Genomic DNA, 22650 nt, shown 5'->3' with positions numbered 1-22650 from the left:
GAGGCATAGGTTGGTGGTGGAAATGACCTTTTTAATGCTCCCTTAGTCATGCAGTAATACAACATGGGTCTGGAATCCAACAAACAGGCCGAGTTGAAGGGACAGCAGAGGTGATTTGTATGGATATCGGAAGAAAACACAAGAGCTTTGTTTATGGCGCGTCGCCAAGCTCCTAAGTGACATCTCTTGGAGGTTTTCGTAGTACCATACTCAGAAGAACATTTCAAAATATGTGCCATAGGCATATTCAATATAAAGTCCCTGTCTGTTTTAGAAAGGCTATCCATTCTCTGGAAGATGTTCATTCTCAGAGATCTGTACGTTGAACTACTATACTTATTGTCTCAATTTCCTTCCCTACAAAGGCTTTCTTTGAGCTTTTTAGCAGAGAACACAGTACAATCACGTTTTTGCACAAACAACTAAAAAGACGGTTACATGATTGCCATCAACACAAGTCTAGATGTCATGATCTCGGCGCTGATGGTTTGGTTTTTTCCTTTGCTCCTTGCTTTCCTGTCTAATTGGTTCTGCGGCTGATTATCGCCGATCATTTCCACCTGGTTCCTCTGCTATTTAAGTTGTGTGTTTGCCTCCCATCAGCGCCAGGTTATTCTTGTGTTTTTGTGATACGTTCCCTAGCAATCTGTAGTCTGCCTGTTTCCCTGATATTGACCAGTTTCTGCCCTGAGGATTTCGAGTTTTTGCCTTGCCCCTGTCTGCTCTGTTTGTCCTGTCTGATCCTGGATTCTACCGGCTTCTGAACCTGGAACTGTCGTCTGACTTCGGCCTTGGATTTCCCCTCTGGACTCTGTTGCTGCTCGGCGTCTGCTGCGCGCTCTCAAGGAACTCTGGGGGCGTCTCCCGCCTCAACTGCGGTCAAAGCTCCGCAAACGGACTGAACTTTGAATCAGGTCAGTGACTTTGCTCCAATTCGTGTTAAGCTCCATATCCAGTCACTGATCTGTATTCTCCCATTTCTGCAGAGATCCGCCCCCGCAGCAGACGAGCAGCCCCACGCACCTGTTTTGTTAAATAAACTCTTTGAACTTTCCCACTGCCTCTCTCGCCTCGAATTCTGGGTCCTACATTCTGAGATCATTACACTAGATAAGTGGTTCTCAAACTTTTTCTGTCATTCCCCACTTTGGACAAGGGGGAATTTTCAAGCCCCGCCTGTCCCCATCGCCCCAACACAATGCTAATGAAATATGCAACAATCTTAAAATTTTCCAATTTTATTGAAGTAACAAGTAGTATCTAAATACAAACTATCTACATCAAATAACAGCAAGCTCAAAAATAAAGAAAATAAAAATGCAGCTGTGTCAAAATTTGTATCAAGCTCAAAGATAGAAAAAATTAAAGTGCCACTCTGCAATCTGTTAATAAAAGAAAAGAAGTGAAATCCATCTGGCAATACAGGTCTATTTATCCCTACATTAGTGGCTGCAATGAGCCTGTTTTGCATTGCACAGTTTCTCAAAACGGGGTTGCAGGCTTGATACTGCCACTCTCAAGTCATGCTCAATGTTCAGCTGAGATCTGTATTTTGTTTTCAGTGAAGCAACAGTTGAAAAGCCCATCTCACAGAGATATGATGTGGCAAAGGGAAGAAGAATGCACACAGCTCTCTGCCCGATGAGTGGAAACTCCCTCTCCACTCCAAACCAGAATTCACTATTAGTCTGAGCATTAAACCTGAGCCTCAGGGTGGAGTCAGACGTCATTTCAATAAACTGGTCCTATTTATTTAAGATAAAATATTTCAAATTCAGTTATTTATGATCAACCTGCGCCGTCAATCCCGGCGCATGTGCGCTTTATTTGCAGTCTGGACGCTTAGGGTAAACATGCTGTGTCTCTGCAGCGCTGAGAGGGACTCCTGAGATAGCGGGGGAGAACGGGGTTGGGACGGGGGAGGCGCCCCACGGCAGCACCTGCCGCTGGAGGACAAGAAAAGGAACGATACGTGCTTTCACGTAAGAGTCTCCAAAAGTCGCTAGATTTGTCGCTAGTCGCTTTTTTTAAAAAGAGTCGCTGGAGGGGTCTAAAATATAGCAACAAAGTCGCTGAGTTGGCAACACTGGGGCGCGAAAGTTTATTCCGTTAGAAATAATATGCCGACGTCACGTCAATCATTATTTTGGCACTTCAGTTCCAGGTGAAATTTTTCTCATATCTAATGTTCTTTTAATTAGACTGCATGTAGGCTAGTAATGATTACTTTGTGGGTTTGATTGGTCTAAAAAGCGGCAACATATAAGAACAGTTTGCTCTCACACATTCTACATTTATAGTCACACACACACACACCGGAACTTGGCGCGCCCCACCTGTCACGTCTCAATTCCCCACCAGTGGGTCGCGCCACACACTTTGAGAACCGCGGCACTAGATGGTGTTTTAACAAAAACTGCTAGACTTTAGAATGATGAAAGCACTTTAATAGATAAAAGACTAGAAAAGAGATTCAAGAACAGATGAGAAACAGTCATTATCAATCAGTCTGGAAAGGGTTAGGAAATGCATAAATAAACCACAACCAGGCCATTTTTCCACTAACAGAAATGTGGAGCAGTAATTAATCTTCCTAGAAGCTCCCAGCCTGACAAAATGACTCCAAGAGCACCTCAACAATTCATCTGCAAGCTCAAAAAATCATCTACAGCACTGATTGTCCATAAGACCGTAAGGACAATGTCAGTGTTTATGATTCAACAACAAGAAAACAGAATAAAAGAATGTAAAAGTTGCAAATCTGGGATAATTCCACTCTCAGCTAGAAGCTGACCAAAGCAATTACTCATATTGTTGTTTCACATTTTTTTAAAGGCAGTTTTTGACCCTTAGGGCTTCAGTGAAAGCATTACTTAGATTGTTAAGACTACACTGGTACTTTTGGATACTTTATATCTTGTTATATTTGGTGCATCACTGTTCCAGAAAACCGATCATACTAACGTGTTCCAATCTGCTCCATGACCTTGCTCATGATCCTAGTCCTCGAAACGACTAGGATCTCAGGTCTTAATGAATTTGGACCCCTCTCCCTGACTTCTGTGGTCACAGAGTCTTTTAATCACCTTACCTTGACTCAACTCAAAAGCCAAAAGACTCTCTCTTGTGGATCGACTATGGGTTGCCAGCAGACAGAAACCTATGATCATTTGAATTATGTGCACTCAATTGTTTAAAAAAAAATGTGTTTCCAAATAAAATAAAGGGGACGATTTAGGAACCGCTTCTTTTTTAACATTTATAGCTTTAAGGACAGCATTCATGTATTAGAGTTTGTTTTGTTTTTTGCTGTCCTGGGTGGCCAGATCAGTTCATCTGTGTAGCAAGCAATAATAACAAAGGACACACAGTTTAACAGCTACATTGATGAAGTGATGATGCTGTTTTATCTGGTTTCTCTCTGCTCCACGGGAGAGTTCGACCATCCCTTTATCTTCAACAGGAAGACATTAAGAGCAGGATGTTCACTGACTGGAGCCTTCGCGCTCATCTCTCTGTGTGCCATTTTCATAGAAAATGAGGCTGCGTAACATACTGTAAACATGATGCTATCGTTACATAGATTGCGCCTTAGGACAGCGCACGAGATAAGAAAGAGGTTATGAGGATCATAAAGTATGTGGTTCCAAACCGTTTTTGTCTCATAAATGAAAATGTATCATCCTCACTTAAAATGTATGCATTGACTTAAAGGTAAATAGGTTAGCAGGCTCTCAGGGGTCATCAGGAGAGAGACTACAGTTGATGGCATCATAGTGACAGTGGTTGCAGCAAAGAAGCAGATGTTAGGTTATCCTATTCATAGTGAGTCTCTTAAATGTTAGGGAATGTAGCTAAATTGGAGTTAACACACAATAATGGTTAGATTCATTTTTTAAGAAAAGCAAACACTCATTTTATAAACTACCTGTACTATGATTAATAAAAGATGGTGCTTTAAGTGAATTATTTGTGTCATACCTTCTGGTGTTAGGAAGGTTATATTCTGTTTTACAGAGGAACAAATTGATGGATAGAAAAAAAGCAAAATGCTTAATCTCCACTATTGACTCATCTGTATTAAATGGAAAACAATACCACAGATTTGACTCAAAGTTAATAGATTAGCAATGAAATGTTCAGGCACTGAACATCATGTAATCATCATGTATCATGTGTTGAGGAACCTTGCTATGCACATCTTGACAAACCAACTCAAGTTGGTGGAAAATGAAAAAAATCTGTAAGATTTGTGTGCCCTCTGTGCTATTGTTAAATGTGCTTCATTCCTGAAACTTTATATTTTACAGTTGGATGAACCCTAACATACACTCTGACCTAATCTTCATGGCTGTAACAGATTTTCGATTAGGATTACAACATTTAATCCAGTCTACGCTTTAATCCACCCTTGTTTGTGTCTGTTTAGCTGATATTGAAGGTTGTGGTTCAGCTCATTATCTGAGCATCGATCTTTTCTATGTGGGTCTATCCTTTTGATAGAGTTGAGTGATAAAGTCTCTGAGACCATGTTTCATGATCAAGAGCTCATTAAGGTCTGGAACTTCTATCTTTTTTTTTATCTCATTTGCATAATTAGATGTGTGTATTTGTTTCAGAAGTGCAAACTACAGCTTGATTTTGTTTTTTACTGTTACTGCGACAGTTAATCCTGGTGGTTCGAACCATAGCTCCATTCATCGTAGTGTTCTTGGAAAAAAACACTACATTGTGCTCTGACATCCCCTTAGTCAATCCGCCCCACGGCAGTAGTGGCTATATTTCAGTTTACCACCATCAGTCTTGATTTTTTTTTTCTTTTTTTATTTATTATTTTTGTCTTGTTTTTTTCTTTTTTCTTTTTTAACAAAAGCACTATAATTAAATGCCATCACTCCAAAGTTTTAGAAGCATCATATAAATGACGTAAACGACTTTACTAAAGATTTTTTTTTTTTTTTTTATTGAAAACCTTAAATTGGAAAATTGCAGGGATGATTTTGACTCTGTGGCTTTCTTTTCAAAGATGGTAAAAATATATATTCAATTCTTACAATACCACCAGGATTTATACCACTGATAAATAAAGTAAGTAGGCTGAGCAAAAGTAAGTTTACACACTTCCTATTTTATTTTATTTTTTTTATTATACACTTCCTATTATTAACGCATGACATTTTAAACTATGCCTTTATTTCTTTTCAATCGTTTGCCAGTTTATAAAACCGTGTTTTTTCTTAGCAGCTGGAAGTAGGCCTGTCCTGTATGACTTTATCACTGCAACATTATCGCTGTTCCCCTTTTTCTTTATACCAGAGAACTGTTTAAGATCTCTACTATGGCATTTTGGTCTATATATATAGACTATATCTATAGTCTATATATCTTCTTAGAAGATAGTTTTAGGATTTGTTTCTTCAACTTCTGTAAATAAGATCCTTCGTAGTAATAAGTTGTCATGTTACAATGTTAGCTTTGCATTTTGTCTTATTGCATTTCTATCAGACTGCAAACCTAATTTTGTTGTACTATGTGATTATTTTGATTCCTCTGACAGTAAATTCAATAAAATTCAGTTTATCTATATAGTACCAATACCAGGGGTGGAAAGTAATGAATTACATTTACTCAAGTTACTGTAATTGAGTAATTTTTATGAGTAATTTGTAATTTTCTGAGTAGTTTTTGAAATATGTAATTTTTACTTTTACTCGAGTAAATTTTAACCTAAGTAGTTTTACTTTGCTAAATTTAAAATCCCCTCACGTTACTGAGTAAAAAATAGAAAAAAATACTGATGGTGGAAAAATTAAATGTGGCCCTACCTTGCAATTACCCTTTGTATTATCTAATAATCCAGTGCTGCGCTTCGGAAGATGGCAGTTGCTAACCACAACTTAGGGAGTATGGATGAGGTAAGGCCTGAAGAGGAAACATATTCTGGAGACGAAAGCCAGAAAAACCCTTGGCCTTATTTGGAAGGATTATTTGTTTTCAAATGCACAAAAGGGAACAATGTGATAATGCAGTGCAACATGTGCCTGCCCAGCAAAACGGAGCTTTCGGCTTTTAAAACATCAACATCCAATTTACGAAAACATGTGGAGGTAAGTTAGTTATCATGGTGTTGTCTGTTGGACAGTAGGATTGAAAATTGTTTGCACTTTATGGTACAGGTTCTGACTGTCCTTGTCCTGTGAGGAAGTATGTTCTTTAGCCCAGCTGATCTTTTGCAAGTGTGGATGTCCACTGAAATATGCCTTGAAATCGATTAAAACACCTTGTGCTCAATTCAATTCATGACTCATCATTTTTTTGCATTAAATAACTTAAAATAACTAAGTAACTTTTACTCAAATTACATTTTAAATGAAGTTATTTTGTACTTTTACTTGAGTAAATTTTGAGATGGGTAATTTTACTTTTTACTCTGAGTAGAATTTAGGCAAGGTAAAGATACTTTTACTCAATAATAATTTTTTAGTACTCTTTCCACCTCTGACCAATACACAACAAATGTCATCTCAAAGCACTCAACAGAGACAATGCAATCACATCATACATCTCAGAATGGTTCAAAGTAAAACCAGCTGATTGCATCGACTCATTGACTCGACATCAATCCCTCACACCAAGAATGCATGCAAATCTGTTCTTGAAATTTCTATTTTCTTCTTGGCACCATCGAAGGATTCAACATCAGAAAAGCACATAACCCCCATCTTAAGATATTTTAATTGATTGCCTGTATGTTTTAGGATTGATTTTCAATTGCTCTTATTGCCTTTGAAATCAATGGTTTGACCAACCCTTATCTTCCTGAGCTGCTGCACTCCCATATACCTCCCTGCTCCCTGAGGTCTGCCAATCAGCAGCTCCTTATTGTCCCTAAATCCAAGCGGTAACAAAGAGGAGATTGTGCCTTCACTGTGGCAGCTCTGCGGTTGTAGAATAATCTGCCTTTGGATGTCAGACAGGCCTTTCAGAGTTTAAACATTTTCTTTAAAGACACCTGTTCACTGAGGCATTCTATACATCCTGAGAGTTTAACCTTATTTTTTATTTTTATCTCTGTATCTGTTTATGTTTATATTCATTTTTATCTTTTTTTCTAGTTTGAATATCTTAAATAATTTTAATTTTGACTATTTTAACTCGTATTATTTTATTTTAGCTTGTCTGTATTTTGCTTGTGTATTTTAAGTTCACTGTTGCTTTCAGTTGTATGTGCAGCACTTTGATGATCCTTTGTATTTTAAAAGTGCTTTATAAATAAAGGGGTATGGTTTGGTGTGATATAAAATATTTGACAATATATAGCATAACAACAATAAATGTACAGATAAACTGATTTTGTAGTAACTGCAAAGTTCATAGGTCTTACAGTGGCTGCAAAAACAAGCCCAGATCATCAGGCTGTTGCCAACAAACATCTACCTGACACTGGTTTCAGGATCCAGTGATCAGCTTAGACACACTTTAGTAAAGCTAATTTACGATAGGTTCTTAAAAAAAAAAAAAAAAAAAAAAAAAAGGCCTCTCCTGCTTACCTTATTGAAAACATACATTTTCAGTCTTGAATAATAATGTCAGGCTTTATCCTAACTGAGCCCGGTTGAGCCTTAGTTGGGATCTTGTGTTTATTAATTTAACAAAACAAATCTTTCTTGATGGTGTCCTATTTGAAATTAGTCTTTCTGAAAACTGTTTTGCAACAAGAGCACCAAAAACTTTCCAAAGTAAGTATCCATAAAAAATGTTCTCTATGATATTTGCTGTCAGCTTTAATCCTAACAACTTAAATGCAAACAACTGATCAGGAAACAGTATGAAAGCAAACAATGGAAACTGATTTGACCTCTGGCAGATTGATTAGTGGATCTCTAGAAAAAAAAAGCTATTAGATGAATGTGAAGGTCTGTTAATTTGTTATTTTAACCTTTACAAGGATATTACACAAGATGATGGATGAATGCTCTTTATAGGAATCATCGAAATCTAAGTTATTTCTTTCTTAAAATAAATGCATATGTTCTTTAATTAAGGAGGTAAGTGAGAAACTTTGCAGATGGAACAAAACAATCTACATTTAAAATGAGAAAATACTATTGCATTGTCTTATTCCGAGGGCATATTATCTAGTTATTTTAATTTAAGAGTAAAAAAACTCATTCCATTGGAAAATCATTTTTGTTTACCTGCTCTAATTAAAGGTAAATACACTTAATTTAAGAAATGTTGGCTTATTTATTTGTTTATTTTTGCAGTGCCGTATGCTGTTCATTGGGGGCAAATCACTCCTGAAATCTGTCAATATGTTCTAGTAAATTATTTGAATAATTCTTCCATCGTTCCATAAAAATCCGACATTAAAATTGCAAAGGGAGCCTATGCCTTTAAATAAATACAGTGACGCTCAGTGAGGACTAAAATATTTATGGGAGTTTTTTACTTGAACTTTCGATTTCGACGAAGTGAGCGTTCAGACGAAGTGAAACTGGAGTCATGGCGGTGGGACTGATTCTGAACATTTTTAATGTTATCAGCCGCGGAATATCCGACCTACCAGAACCATTTAAGACCTGGTGGGGATGGACTCGTCTATGTATATATAAATGTTTTCGCTGGATCCCAAATTTTCTTCGCCCAATTGGAGACCTGATTTTTCGACCGAGGAGCCTAAAAGAAGCGGAAAGACAGCAGGAAAGGAGATATTCTTCAGATCCAGAGAGCGGGGAGTTTCAGACCGTGAATGACTCTCACAGAGAGAACAATACTAAGATTAAAGCAGAAGATGAGTTCAGTGGAGCTGAATATAAAGTAGACAGAGAGGATGACTTCTACTGTCAATATGATTCAACCTGGGAGGCTGAAGACAGTGAGAGCAACAAAACACAGAAGACCACCAGCCCTGCTGGAGGCTACAGAAGTGTCAGTTGGTCTAAAGCTTTGTTATTTAACTGTTTTTATAGTTTCACTTTAGGATGCTGCTTAGTGTTGGTATAATGATGTGACTAATTTTGTCCCTCTCCAGTACAAGTTCAGCAGGTTTGAAAATGCTGCCAGAGACATGCAGAAATACAGACGTAACTATCCAGTAAGTGTGACACAAATAAAGCTTTACACACAGGGTCACTTTACTACCGATGACTAGGGCCACTGAAAAACTTAAATTTAACGGAGTTTTAGATGTTATTTCAGCTTAATATGGGGGAATTTTTTTCAGAATTCTGACTTTAATCTCAGAATTCTGACTTTTTTCCCATAGTAAACTGAAATAAAATCAGTTAACTTTTTTATTTTTTCAGTGACCCTGATCCTCTTCCATACTTCACTTATGTCATTAGTTAATATCTTATTTTTCCCCACAGGGCCAGAACTCCAGAGAGCAAGAACACGTATGTACAAATCCACCTGTTTTTAAAAGGAGGTTGTTTTTTTTGTTAAATATATGTGAGAAAAAGATGTTAAAATGAAATCCTTCTTTAATGAATAGGATGAAAATCCCAATTTGAGCTTTTACCGTGGGGAGACTCGTTCTTTACCTGATGGTAGGTCTGCTACTAACAATATCACTGCAAAAACGATCAAAAGAAAGTAAAAATGTATAATTGATTTATTTTTTATAAATGAGAGGATTTTTACTCTTAAAATAAGATTATTAGATAATATGCACTTAAAAAAACAGACAATGCAATCTTTTTTCTTCTTATTCTAAATGTAAATTATCTTGTTCCATTTGCAGATTGTCTCACTTACCTCCTCAATTCAAGAACAAATGCACTTATTATAAGAAAAGGACTTATTTAGATTTGTATTTTAATGAGTGTGACAACACTTAGGATGACATTAAAAATTATGGAAGAAAAAAAAACTGAGACAGAATGAGAGATTCATTGTTGGATAAGATGCTTCTTAGCCCTGCACAAAACTTAACTTAAAAATGTATTAATATTTGAATTGTAAATCATTTAATTTAGTTTGTTTTTATAGTGCCAATTCACAACACATGCTATCTTAAGGCATTTTAAAGAGACAGTTCAACCAGATCATACGGTCAGATTGGTTCAAAGTTTTCTATCTAAAGAAAACTACGGTAGTTGATTGCATCGACTCATTGACTCTTCAGCAATCCCTCACACCAAGTAGGCATGTAGCCACAGTGGAGAGGAAAAACTCCCTTTTAACAGGAAGGACACAGCCTGGCAGACGAGCTCCAAGCCAGCTCCCATGTCAGAGGATGAAAGAGCACGCACAGCTGCATACATTTCTTTTTTATAACCCTAGTGGCACCTTCTGAGACAGGTTTAGAGGTTCTGGCTTTTTAACTTTTGAAGTTCAAGATTTATTTTGTCCTATAGGATATTTTAGTCAGGCCAGGCTGATACCCATACCCTCTTCTGCTGCTATAGCTTTATAAAATTTGGAAAGGGAGGTTTTAAACAGTTGATTGTGGGTTTACTGTCTAAAATGCAGAAATTGACAGATATTATTGAACCAAATTAAACTGACAAACCTTAAAATATTCTGTATTCATGTTGTCAATTCAACTTGAAGGTATGCTGCGCTGTATCTGTGCCAACTGTGGGGCATTGATTTCATACATTGATTTTACAATAAACTCAAATTTTCTTGCCTTCTCATCTTATATCCATCAGTATTCTGCATTCTCAGGATTTTTTAGCTTCTTTAACACCGTAGTTACAACCATCTGTGGAACATGTGAATATCTAATATATAGATCTAATTTTGCAATTAAAATATACAGTTCTGACACTTCAAAAATAGGGAATACAGTATTTCTTTTTTTAAACTACTTCATGTTGTCAGAAATGTTCTATTTAAATGATGTCTTGATGGATAAAGTGAGGCAACAATTAGATATGAGTAATGAAATTAAACCAAAACTGTGGTTCACTAACAATTGTTCATAATTGACCAAGAAATTGCTTTTCACATTGGTTTGGATTTTCTTTTTTGCATTTTTATTTTTAAATATGTAACAAATAATAATAATTAACCTTTTCATATATTTGGGGGACGAATACTTTTGGATACTCCGTAGCACTGTGCTATATTGTGGATCCATAGGGTCTAAGCAGCGATCTGTCAACCTTTATAATCTGTAAAAAGATACTTTTGTCAAAAAAATTGGGGTTTAATAAAACAAAGTATTACTGGAGCAAGTTTCTTGATTCTACTGCATAAAACAAACAAACTGATATTTTAATCTATTTAAGACAAATGTATGTGTGCTAACATCATTCTTTTTTCATCAGGTTTCACAATTAATGGATTCCACGAGCGCTGGTATGGAAACTATGAAAAACTGGAGCGTGTGCACACCTTTATTCAGTGGTAAGGTACAATCCAATGCAAATATTTTACGGAAATATTTTAGTTCCCGGTTGTAATTAAAGCTTTATCTGAAAGGTTGTTTCCTCTGCAAGAACCAGGGATGAACTATCAAGCCAAAACTCTAACTAAGAAGGAAATTCAGGTAATGTTTAAAAAAGCAATTTGATTAAACCTAAATTTTACACAAGTTTTCAATAATGAGTTTGCTCTTCTTTCAGGAGTTTCTTGATAGCAAGAAAGCAAAACAAAATCTTCTGAGGTCCTACAAGCTCATGTTGGATTTTTATGGCATCGAGTTAAAAGATGAGGAAACAGGAGATGTGCAAAGAGCATCCAACTGGAGAGAAAGGTTCCAGAACCTCAACAGGTGAGTCATTTGAATACCAAAAAAAGGGTTTCAGCGTTTTTTAGCCACAATCTGACTCCTTTTTTGACCCTACTTTCTTTTAGTCACACACATAACAACTTGCGCATCACCCGCATCCTGAAGTGCCTGGGAACCCTTGGATACCCCAAGTTCCAATATCCACTGGTTAGGTTCTTCCTGGAGGAGACCCTTGTTAAAGGAGAACTTCCCAATGTCAAAGACAGCGCCCTGAGCTACTTTGTGTTCGCTGTCCTTAGCAAGCAAGAACGAAGGAGGCTTCTCAGGTTTGCCTTTCAGCACTATGAGCCCAAAGAAGAGTTTGTATGGTGCCCAAAGAAAGTCCAGAAGGTTTGGTTAGGCCAACAGAACTATATGAGAGATGAAGGACAGAGTTTTAAAAACAGTTCAGATCATTAAAGCCTATATTGAAGGAGTTCAGAGTCTATTGTTCTCTACTGAACAGCCAGAAAACAAATGCAGTCCATATTTGCAGTTTTTCTCTTTTTTTTTCTTTTCTTAGTCTAATGTTTTCTACTGAATGTAAATCTTTGGACAGAATGGTCCTAATAACTGGGAAGAATGAAGTACCTTATCATAGCTCTAAAAACACGATGGATATACACTTTTGATTACTTTTACTCAAACTCTTTGCTTGACTGTAATAATCAGAATGTTCATGCTCTACTTTTTGAATTGTTTTTTGTTCTTTAATCATGATTTTTTTTCTCATTAAAGGAAATGAATCACAACCTTAAAACCGTCTCCTGCTAATTAAAAAGAAAGAATTTAGTAAAAACACAATTGGTTGTTTCTGCATGTTTTACATCATACATTAATGAAATAGCACACTACACACAATGTTTGCTGTTTAAATAATTTTTATCAAAATAAATCCTTAAAAGTGTGCCCTGTAATGATATCGATTCGCCTTTAATCCCAACTGTCTGAGGAAGTGAACTAACTGAAAAACTGAGCCCCCAGGCAGGCGAGCTCCAAGCCAGCTCCCATGTCAGAGGATGAAAGAGAGAGCATGCAGTTAGTCACAGTAAGAGTAACAGGACTACATTGACAAACAGGCCAAGCTGTAACATTTATAAATAAAGGTGTTTTAGGTGCAGCACAGCTGATATTTCTCTCCAGGATGGAGTCCCAGCCACATGGGAACAGACCAGATTAAGCCAGTACGATGAGAAAAAGCAGAAGGAGCGTAAAGTTAGAGCTTGAACGAGCAAATACTTCAGAATCGTAAAATAAAGCTAGAATGAAGTAGAATGATCAAAAGTGTAACTCCAGCATTCTAAGCCTATAGCAGCAGAACTCTAGAGATTAGCTGAGGATAATCAGAACCACTTTAAGCCTAAGCTTTATTATTAAGCCTACCCTTAAAAGTAGACAGGGTGTCTGCATCACGGACTAAAACTGGTAGGTAGTTCCACAGGAGGAGCCTGATAACTAAAAGATCTGCCTTGGGCTTTGAATGTGAGAAGCAGGATTTTAATTATTTTCTATTCTGGATTTAACAGGAAGTCAATGAAGAGAAGCCAGGATAGGAAAGATATGATCTCTTTTTAATTGTCATCAGAACTCTGGCTGCAGCATTTTGGATCAGCTGAAGGCTTTTAACTACAGTTTGTGGACTTTCTGATAGTAAAGAATTACAATATTCCTGCCAGGAAGAAATAAATGCATGGACTAATTTCTCAGCATCACCCCTAGATAAGATATTTGCAGTACTGTGGAGATGAAAGAAGGGGATTTTTTAAACCTCTCTGATGTGTAATTTAACTTACAGGTCCTGATAAAAATAACATTAAGATTTTTTACTTTATTATCTTAGGTGACTTTAATCCCATCCATAAGAAGTGAAGAACTTCTTCAGAGACTCAGGTCCAGACACAATCATTTCTGTTTTGTCTGCATTCAGAAGCATAAAATTACGAGTATGCCTGTAGTCTATGTAATGGGTTAGTTTCATCTGAATTTTTGAACAAACATACATTGCCTTGCGAAAGTATTTCCCCATTTGAACTTCTCGTCTTTTGCCACATTTCAGGCTTCAAACAAAGATTTAAAATTTTATTTTTTGTGAAGAACCAAAAACAAGTGGGACACCATGATGAAGTGCAATGAAATTTATTGGGTATCCATCCATCCATCCATCCCTCTTCTCCTGCTTATTCCTTGTCAGGGTCGGGGTCGGGCCGGCGCCTATCTCCTGCAGCCTAGCCAATAAAGCCAGGGTACAACGTGAACAGGTCGCCAATCTGCTGCAGGGCAACACAGAGACACACAAAGACACATAACCATGCTCACATAACCATGGATATACTCACACCTAAGGACAATTTAGAGAGGCTAATTCACCTAACAGTTATGTTTTTGAACTATGGGAGGAAGCCAGAGTCCCCTAAGAGAACCCAGGAATCAAACCCAGAACCTTCTTGCTGCAAGGCAACAGCACTACCCATTGCTCCACCGTGCAGCCCTACTTATTGGATATTTGAAACTTTTTCAACAAATAAAAAACTAATCTGGCCCTTTACTTTCAGTGCAGAAAACGCTCTTCAGGAGTTCTGTGAGGATCTCTGAATGATCCAATGTTGGCCTAAATGACTGATTATGATAATAAATAGAATACACCTGTGTGTAATCAAGTCTCTGTGTAAATGCACCTGCCCTGTGATCGTCTCAGAGGTCTGATTAAAAAAACAACAGAAGAAGAAGAAGAAGGTCTGATTAAAACGCAGACAGCACCATCAAGAAAAAGGGACACACCAGGCTGGTTCGAGATGCTGTTGTGGAGAAGTATAAAGACAGATTTGGATACAAAAAGATTTATAAGATTTAAACATCCCAAGGAGCACCAAATTCTCAACTCAAAGTAGGAGAAGAAAGATACACCATACATATTTGCACCATATATATTTGCCTTGAAATGCTCTGAACTTCCACTGCACTGCAGTGCGTTTTTGCGCCACGTTTTTTGATCACTGCTGCACTTAATGAAATAAAAGTGTTCATTTTGCTGCTAAGCTGCTGCTCATCTACTGTCTGAAAGCTGTACAAAACGAAATTTTGTTTCGTTTACACTGTATACAAAATGAAAAAAGTGTTGTGTAAAGTTTGTAACATGCCATCAGGGAGACATAGCAAACATGTGGAAGAAGGTTCTTTGGTCAGATGAAGCTAAAATTTGACTTTTTGGCAACAATGCAAAAAGTTATGTTTGGCATAAAAGCAATACAGCTCATCCCCCTGAACACACCATCCCCACTGTCAAAATTGGAGGTTGCAGCATCGTAGTTTAGGACTGCTTTTCTTCAGCAGTGACAAGGAAGATGGTGAAATATTGATGGAAAGATGGATGGAGTTAAAATGGGGTCTGCAAAGGACCCTGACACTGGGACAGAGATTTATCTTCCAAAAAGACAATGACCCAAAACATTTAAGCAACATCTACAATGGAATGGTTCATAAATAAACATATCCAGGTGTTAGAATGGCCAAGTCCAAGTCTAGCATTGATCTCTGTGGTACTCCATAGATACCCCTGGAGCATGAGGAAGATTTGTCCTTAAGATAATCAAACTGAAATCTTTCAGATAATATTTAAACAGCCTAGTGCTGTTCCCTTTATTCCTACAGAACGTTCAACTTTTTCAAAAATATTATAATCGACCGTATCAGAGATCTAAGAGGACAAGTACAGATACGAGTACATTATCTGAGGCCATGAGAATATAATTAGTGACTTTCAAAAGAGCTGTTTCAGTACTATAATGAGCTCTAAAGTCAGACTGAAACTCTTCAAAAAGTTCATTATGGTGTTAGTGATCGCACACTTGTTTGGCAGCTACTTTCTCAAGAATTTTAGATAAGAAAGGAAGATTGGATATAGGTCTATAATTGACCAAATCACCTGGGTCAAGAGACGGTTTCTTAAGTAAAGGTCTAATTAGAGCTACTGCAAGAACTGATGTGCCTATCCCTGTAATAAGGGCGGATTAATCATATCTAAAATCAGAGGGAATATCTCTTCAAATAACTTGGTTGGAACAAGATCTCAAATACAAGTTGAAGGCTTAGATGAAGATAATAATTGCGCTAACTCTTAAAGTTCAACTGGACCTTCAACGAAACCCAGTTCAGATTCTATATTTACCTTCTGCATTTAACCCACCCCCTTGGGATGCAGTGGGCTGTCATGGTGGGACGCCTGGGGAGCAGTGTGGGGTTAAGGGTCTTGCTCAGAGACCCAGAGTGGCAGTCTGTGGGAGTGGGGCTCAAAGTGAGTACCTCAGGATTCCAAGCTCTATTCCCTTACCACTAGGCCGCCACTCCCCAAAATATTAACCAATATATAAACCATTCATATTTCGAGGGATCCCAGTTTTGTTATTTTTAATAAAATCAATCTTATTAATAAAGAATCCCACAAAATCATTACTGCTAAGAGCAGGCGGATGGATGATTCAACAGAGCTATGGCTCTGGGTAAGTTTGTCAACTGTGTTAAAAAAAACAACAACATAGGATTATTCTTATTCTACTCTATTAATGAGGAGAAATATGCTTCTCTTGCTTTACGAAGGGTCATCCTATATAGCTATAAACAGTTTTTTCTGGACAGGGTTCCAGACAGGATGGAGGCATGTAAAGCACAATTTTCTCACCAGTTTCCTAGCACCAGGGGGAAAAAACAGGTGTGCAACAGGTGAGGCATGGGTCTCCTCTGGCTCTAGAGCAGTGGTTCTCAACCCCAGTTCTCAAGTACCACTGCCCTCCATGTTTTAGATTTCTCCAGACTGCCACACACACGTCCTATATAAAAGAAAGGTTGACAGCCTTTTGAAGCACCTGAAGGCTGCTGGGGATGTCATGCAATCATTTTAATTAGTTATGCTGCAATAGAGAGACATCTAACACATGCAGGGTAGTAGAACTTGAGAAGGTTTGAGAACTACTGATGTAGAGGTTATCATTTGCAACCTATATTTTTCTCTGGTAAAATTGATATTTTAACAAACTCTTTCAGCACCCAGAAGTTCAGACATACTCAAAGTCACTTCATTCATAATTTTGGTTGTATGGAAGACGTTTACTTCCTGAGTAAGTTTATTGCAGCTGTGGATACCTTTAGCGTAAACTATCATCCCTAAAGCTGTTAAATATTATACATGCAGAGCAGTAAAACCTTAGCCTCTGCACTTTACAGCCATTTCACTATTTGGCCACTAACTAAAAAGGAAAATATAAAACAATAACCTTCAAACTTTAGAAGACAGATTATATGGGTGAGGTGAAATAAACTGCGCAACTGTTTTCTATACACAAATGAATAAACAATTTTGACAAACTAAGAAAAACTTTTTAGAGAGAACAGAAACGTGGGCTGACCTAGAGCGCTACTATCCATGTACTTCCTGTCAGGAATAGTTTCACTTTACTGCACAGATAAAAACACGGTTGATTACTTTCCTGCTTGTATATATATCCTGTTAATACCTGAGCCAATTGTTGGTTATCTTGATATAATCAACTCCAGGTCTTTAGTCCCTATTTTGTCACTGCCGCCTTGGTGAGTGGAGAGCAGAAATGAGCTGGAACATAGAAAGCAGCAATCTCCTTAACTTGCAGCCTGAGATTAAAGAAGAGGATGATTTTGCTGGAGATGAATACAGAGTTGACAGAGCAGATGAGTTCTACTGTGGTTACGATTCAACCTGGGAGACCAAAGAGAGGGAGAGCACCTCAATGAGGAAGACCACCCATTCTAGAGGGTACAGAAATGTAAGTTGGTGTACAGCTTCGGGTTGCTGCTCTACATTGATTCATTTTCTGCAGCAATAAATCAAATTTTGACTTTCTTCCTGCTTGTATGTTTTTTTTTTTGTTTTTTGTGTATTTCTGGAGAACTGAACCAAATATTGGTATAATTATGTGTTATGCTGCCAGAGACATGTGGAACTACAGACATGACTATCCAGTAGGTTTGACATATGAAGTCATTCACACACCACGTTGCTGTTACTGCACTATTACTATGCAACTTTTTTTCACACAGAACCCACCAAAGACACAGAACTTTAGACAGCTGAAACATGTACGTGCAGATTTCCATTTTTAAAGTGAATTTTGTTTTAGTGTAGTGAGAAAAAACAAACAAAAAAAAACATGTTATAATAAAATCCTTCTTTCATGAATAGGATGGAAAGCCCAATCTGAACTTTTACCTCGGGAACACACCTTCTTTACCAGACGGTAGGTCTCCCACTAACACTATCATCTATGTGACAACAGTTAGGATGACATAAAAAAAAACTGAATAATGAGAAAATACAAGACTGAATGACAGTTTCATATTAAAGCAGAAGCAGCATTCAACCATTTTTCCTTTGAATTGTAGCCTTGCACAAAGTTACAGTGGATGCCTGGACTGTAAAGGATTTATTTTTAGCACACACAAACATATTTGTTGGTACCCCTCGTTCACTGAAAGGAAAAACCCAGTTGTCACAGTAATAGTTATAAATAATAAAATTTGTAATAAATTTACATTTCATGAAAATGAATAAATGAAAGTCAGAAATTACTTTTCAACCATTATTCAGTGAAATGATTTTAAGAAATGAACTCATGAAAAATGTCTGGACAAACATTGTGCTACATTTAACTTAATATTTTGAAGGGGAAACTATTTTGAGACAATCGCATGATTAATGTAACTTTCAATGAGACTGCTGCACCAATCAGATGGTGTTTTTCCCCAGTTCTCATAAGCTAACTGCTCAAGTTTGCACAGGTTTGAAGGGTGCCTTTTCCAGTAAGCATGTTTCTGCTGAAACACGATTTAGGTCAGGGTTCTGAGTAGTTCAATGTTTTCCTCTTTTCCATTCATCTGTGTTAACTGTTTGTTTTGGATCATTATCCTGTTGCATCCATGACCTGGAACTGAGACCAAGCTTATTCTAATATAGCACCTTTTCAAGTCATTGAACTCCAAAATGCTTTGCATTACATTCACACATTGAATGGGTGAATGACTAGAATTAATAAAAGCCAAAATGAAGCCTGAAGCTCATTGAGACAAAGGAGGTTGCCATACACCAGCCCCCTGGGCACTCTGACCACTATTAGTAGGCAATGTGGATCAAATTGCTTATCCAAGGACAACACCAGAGGTTTGAACCAACAACCTTGAGGTAAACTTCCACATCCGACGCCACATTCACCAGTGGACATCATATTTCTCAATAGATAGTTTTGAGGATTCATTATGCCCTGCCTGACGCCCTGTGCCAGATGAAGCACACAACTGCAGGACATAACACAGCTTCCTCCATGTTTCACTGTAGGGACAGTGTTGTTTTCTGGATTTGCTTTATTTGTCCCTCTGTAGGGAAAAAACTAAATTTTTGTCTCATCTCTCAATATGACCCTTTGTGGCTTGTCACAATGTAGTTTGGAAAATTCCACCCTGGCTTTTTTTTATCATTTGTTTTCAATAATGGTGTCCTCCTTGGTGGTCTCCCATTAAGTCTACTTTGGCTCAGACTATGATGGTTGGTGCGATCTGACACTGAAGTTCCCCTTTATTATCTGAAGAAGTTTTTCTGGGCTCTTTTGTTTCCATTCATATTGTCTGTCTCTTGAATTCTTATCAATTTTCCTCCTACGGCTATGTTCAGGGATTACTCAGGGATGAGTAATGACATTGAACCAAAAATGTGGTTCACCAACGATCGTTCGTAATTGACCAAGAAATTACTTTTCACATCGGTTTGGATTTCGTTTTTGCATTTTTATTTTTAAATATGTAACTAATAATAATAATTAACCCTTTTCATATTTTGGGGGATAAATACTTTTGGATACTCCGTAGCACTGTGCTATACTGTGGATCCATAGGGTCTGAGTAGCGATCTGTCTATCTTTATAATCTGTAAAAAGATACTTTTGTCAAAAATAGGGATTGTAATTTCCACTTTGCTGATAAAATACATTTTTATTTAGAATGGGGTTTAATAAAACAAAGTATTACTGGACGCAGTTTCTTGATACTGCTGCAGAAAACTCACAAACTGATATTATAATCTAAGTCTAATGTACAGTTGTGTTCGAAATAATAGCAGTGCCTCAACAGCAGCAAGAAAATCACTTGTTTTATTAACATTTCAAACTCTATACCCCAGATAAGTTTCTGGGGGGTAAAATAAAGGTATAGAAAACCAACAAACCCAACAGGACAGCCATGCATACTGTGGATTCTGTGAAATTGAATGATTAACTGAAAAGGGTGTGTTCAAAAAAATAGCAGTGGTGAGTTCAATTAGAGAGGGCATCAATTAGGGAGGGTATTCTGGGAAAAAAGGGTGTTAACAGGTGATCCGTATTTAAGGATCAAGACAACTGGCATGCTGGCTGTGCATTTGTCCTGAAAAAACAAGGAAAATGGGTCGTTCAAGACACTGTTCTGAAGATGAGCGTTTCCTAATAAAAAAATTGATTAAAGAAGGGAAAACATACAAAGAGGTGCAGAAAATCATTGGCTGTTCAGCTAAAATGATCTCAAATGCCCTGAAATGGGAGCAAAAAACTGAAAAACGAGGAAGAAAAAGAAAGACAACCCCTCGAATGGACAGAAGAATAGCCAAACTGGCGAAGACTCAGCCAATGGTGGGATCCAAGAGGATCAAGCAAGACCTTCAGTTGACAGTGAGTACTGTGACAATCAGAAGACGTCTTACTGAGGTTAACCTTCCAGCAAGAAGCCCCCGCAAAGTCCCACTGCTGAGAAAAAGACATGTGCAGAAGCGTTTACAATTTTCCAAAGAGCACATTGACTGGCCTTAAAAGAAATGGCATAATATCTTGTGGACAGATGAAAGCAAGATTGTTCTTTTTGGGTCTAAGGGTCACAGGCAGTATGTCAGATGCCCTGCAAACACAGAATTCAAGCCACAGTACTCACTGAAGACCATTAAGCATGGTGGTGCAAGCATCATGATATGGGGATGTTTTTCATACTATGGTGTTGGTCCGATTCACCGCATACAAGGGATCATGGATCAGTTCCAGTACATCAGGATCCTGGAAGAGGTCATGCTGCCATATGCTGAGGAGGAAATGCCTTTGAGGTGGACCTTTCAACAGGATAATGACCCCAAACACACCAGCAAGCGAGCAAACGCATGGTTCCAGATGAACAAGATTCAACTGATGGAGTGGCCAGCACAATCCCCGGACCTTAATCCCATTGAAAACTTGTGGGCTGACATAAAAAGTGCAGTGCATGAGGCAAAACCAAGAAACGCTGAGGAATTGTGGAATACAGTGCAATTATCCTGGGCTGCAATACCTGTGGAACGATGCCAGAAGTTGGTTGACTCCATGCACCACAGATGTGAAGCAGTCATCAGAAACCGTGGTTTTGCAACAAAATATTAGTTTAGGATACTCAGCTAGGTTCACTTATCACTGCTATTCTTTTGAACATGCCATTTCTTACTTTATTTGAAATATTATTATTATTTAAGTTTTGATGACTTTGCGCAATTGTTTTGCTTTGGAATAGAATGTACTGTGTCCCCAATGTATCTGTGTTCATTAAAGTACAATTTCTTTGAAGAATTTTGACATTTACTCATTTTTCTAAAGGCACTGCTATTATTTCGAACACAACTGTATGTGTGCCACCTCATTCTTTTTTCATCAGGTGTCAGAATTAATTAATTCCACCAGTACTGGTATGGAAACTATGAAAAACTGGAGCGTGTGCACACCTTTATTCAGTGGTAAGGTACTATCCAATGCAAAGATTTTATGGAAATATTTTAGTTCCCGGTTGTAATTAAAGCTTTATCTGAAAGGTTGTTTCCTCTGCAAGAACCAGGAATGAACTATCAAGCCAAAACTCTAACTAAGGAGGAAATTCAGGTAATGCTTAAAATAAGCAATTTGAAAAAAAAAAAGCAAAATTTCACATAGGTTTTCAATAATGAGTTTGCTTTTCCTTCAGGAGTTTCTTGATAGCGAGGAAGCAAAACAAAATCTTCTGAGGTCCTACAAGCTCATGTTGGATTTTTATGGCATCGAGTTAAAAGATGAGAAAACAGGAGATGTGCAGAGAGCATCCAACTGGAGAGAAAGGTTCCAGAACCTCAACTGGTGAGCCATTTGAATACCAAAAAAAGGATTTCAGATTTTTTTTTGCCACAATCTGACTCCTTTTTTGACCCTACTTTCTTTTAGTCACAAACATAACAACTTGCGCATCACCCGCATCCTAAAGTGCCTGGGAACCCTTGGATACCCCAAGTTCCAATATCCACTGGTTAGGTTCTTCCTGGAGGAGACCCTTGTTAAAGGAGAACTTCCCAATGTCAAAGACAGCGCCCTGAGCTACTTTGTGTTCGCTGTCCGAAGCAAGCAAGAACGAAGGAAGCTTCTCAGGTTTGCCTTTCACCACTATGAGCCCAAAGAAGAGTTTGTATGGTGCCCAAAGAAAGTCCAGAATGTTTGGTTAGGCCATCGGGTGGAACAGAACTGTATGAGAAATGGAAGAGTTGGTGCCACATTTCAAAAAAGATTTAAAGCAAAGAAAGGATTTTGTAATATCTTTTAAAGAAATGCATTTTAAAATTGAAAAGGATGTAAAGTATTGAATAATGGAGTTTAACGTCTATAGGCGTCCACCGAACAGAAAATAAAGGCTGTTTTCGAGGCATAACCATAGTAAATATTTGCAGATTTTTAGAGGTTCCCTTAGACCTGTTGTTTGCACTGAATGTAGATGTTTGGACAGAGTGGTCTTACCATAGCTCTGAAGACACAATGTGAGTATAAACCTGTGATTACTTTTACTTAAAATAAAACCGCGGCAGACCAAACCAGACGAAAGTGCGCATTCAGCGTCTGCTCTGCCGA

The 22650-nt window shown here is 37.7% G+C and overlaps 1 protein-coding gene and 1 pseudogene across 1 annotated transcript; both read left to right on the top strand.

Moving 5' to 3' along the window:
* Nucleotides 1-8447: 8447 nt before the first annotated feature.
* Nucleotides 8448-12474, top strand: LOC119789922 (opioid growth factor receptor-like). The gene is made up of 8 exons (XM_038295122.1): nucleotides 8448-8931; nucleotides 9035-9097; nucleotides 9372-9398; nucleotides 9497-9551; nucleotides 11280-11358; nucleotides 11434-11500; nucleotides 11577-11725; nucleotides 11809-12474. The coding sequence occupies exons 1-8, from the start codon at nucleotides 8506-8508 to the stop codon at nucleotides 12140-12142; spliced, it is 1200 nt and encodes a 399-aa protein (XP_038151050.1). The 5' UTR covers nucleotides 8448-8505; the 3' UTR covers nucleotides 12143-12474.
* A 4845-nt stretch (nucleotides 12475-17319) lies between these two features.
* Nucleotides 17320-22598, top strand: LOC119790757 (annotated as a pseudogene).
* The last annotated feature ends 52 nt before the right edge of the window (nucleotides 22599-22650 follow it).

This window comes from Cyprinodon tularosa, unplaced genomic scaffold, assembly GCF_016077235.1.
Source record: "Cyprinodon tularosa strain WSP-4 unplaced genomic scaffold, ASM1607723v1 ctg11, whole genome shotgun sequence".
Classification (NCBI taxonomy): Eukaryota; Metazoa; Chordata; class Actinopteri; order Cyprinodontiformes; family Cyprinodontidae; genus Cyprinodon; species Cyprinodon tularosa.
This window is presented reverse-complemented; position numbering and strand designations above follow the sequence as displayed.

Coding starts and splice junctions, on each gene's coding strand:
- LOC119789922 (XM_038295122.1), top strand. CDS start 8,506: ATGGCGGTGGGACTGATTCTGAACATTTTTAATGTTATCAGCCGCGGA. Junction 9,098..9,371: donor AATACAGACGTAACTATCCA/GTAAGTGTGACA, acceptor TTTTCCCCACAG/GGCCAGAACTCCAGAGAGCA. Junction 9,399..9,496: donor ACTCCAGAGAGCAAGAACAC/GTATGTACAAAT, acceptor TTTAATGAATAG/GATGAAAATCCCAATTTGAG.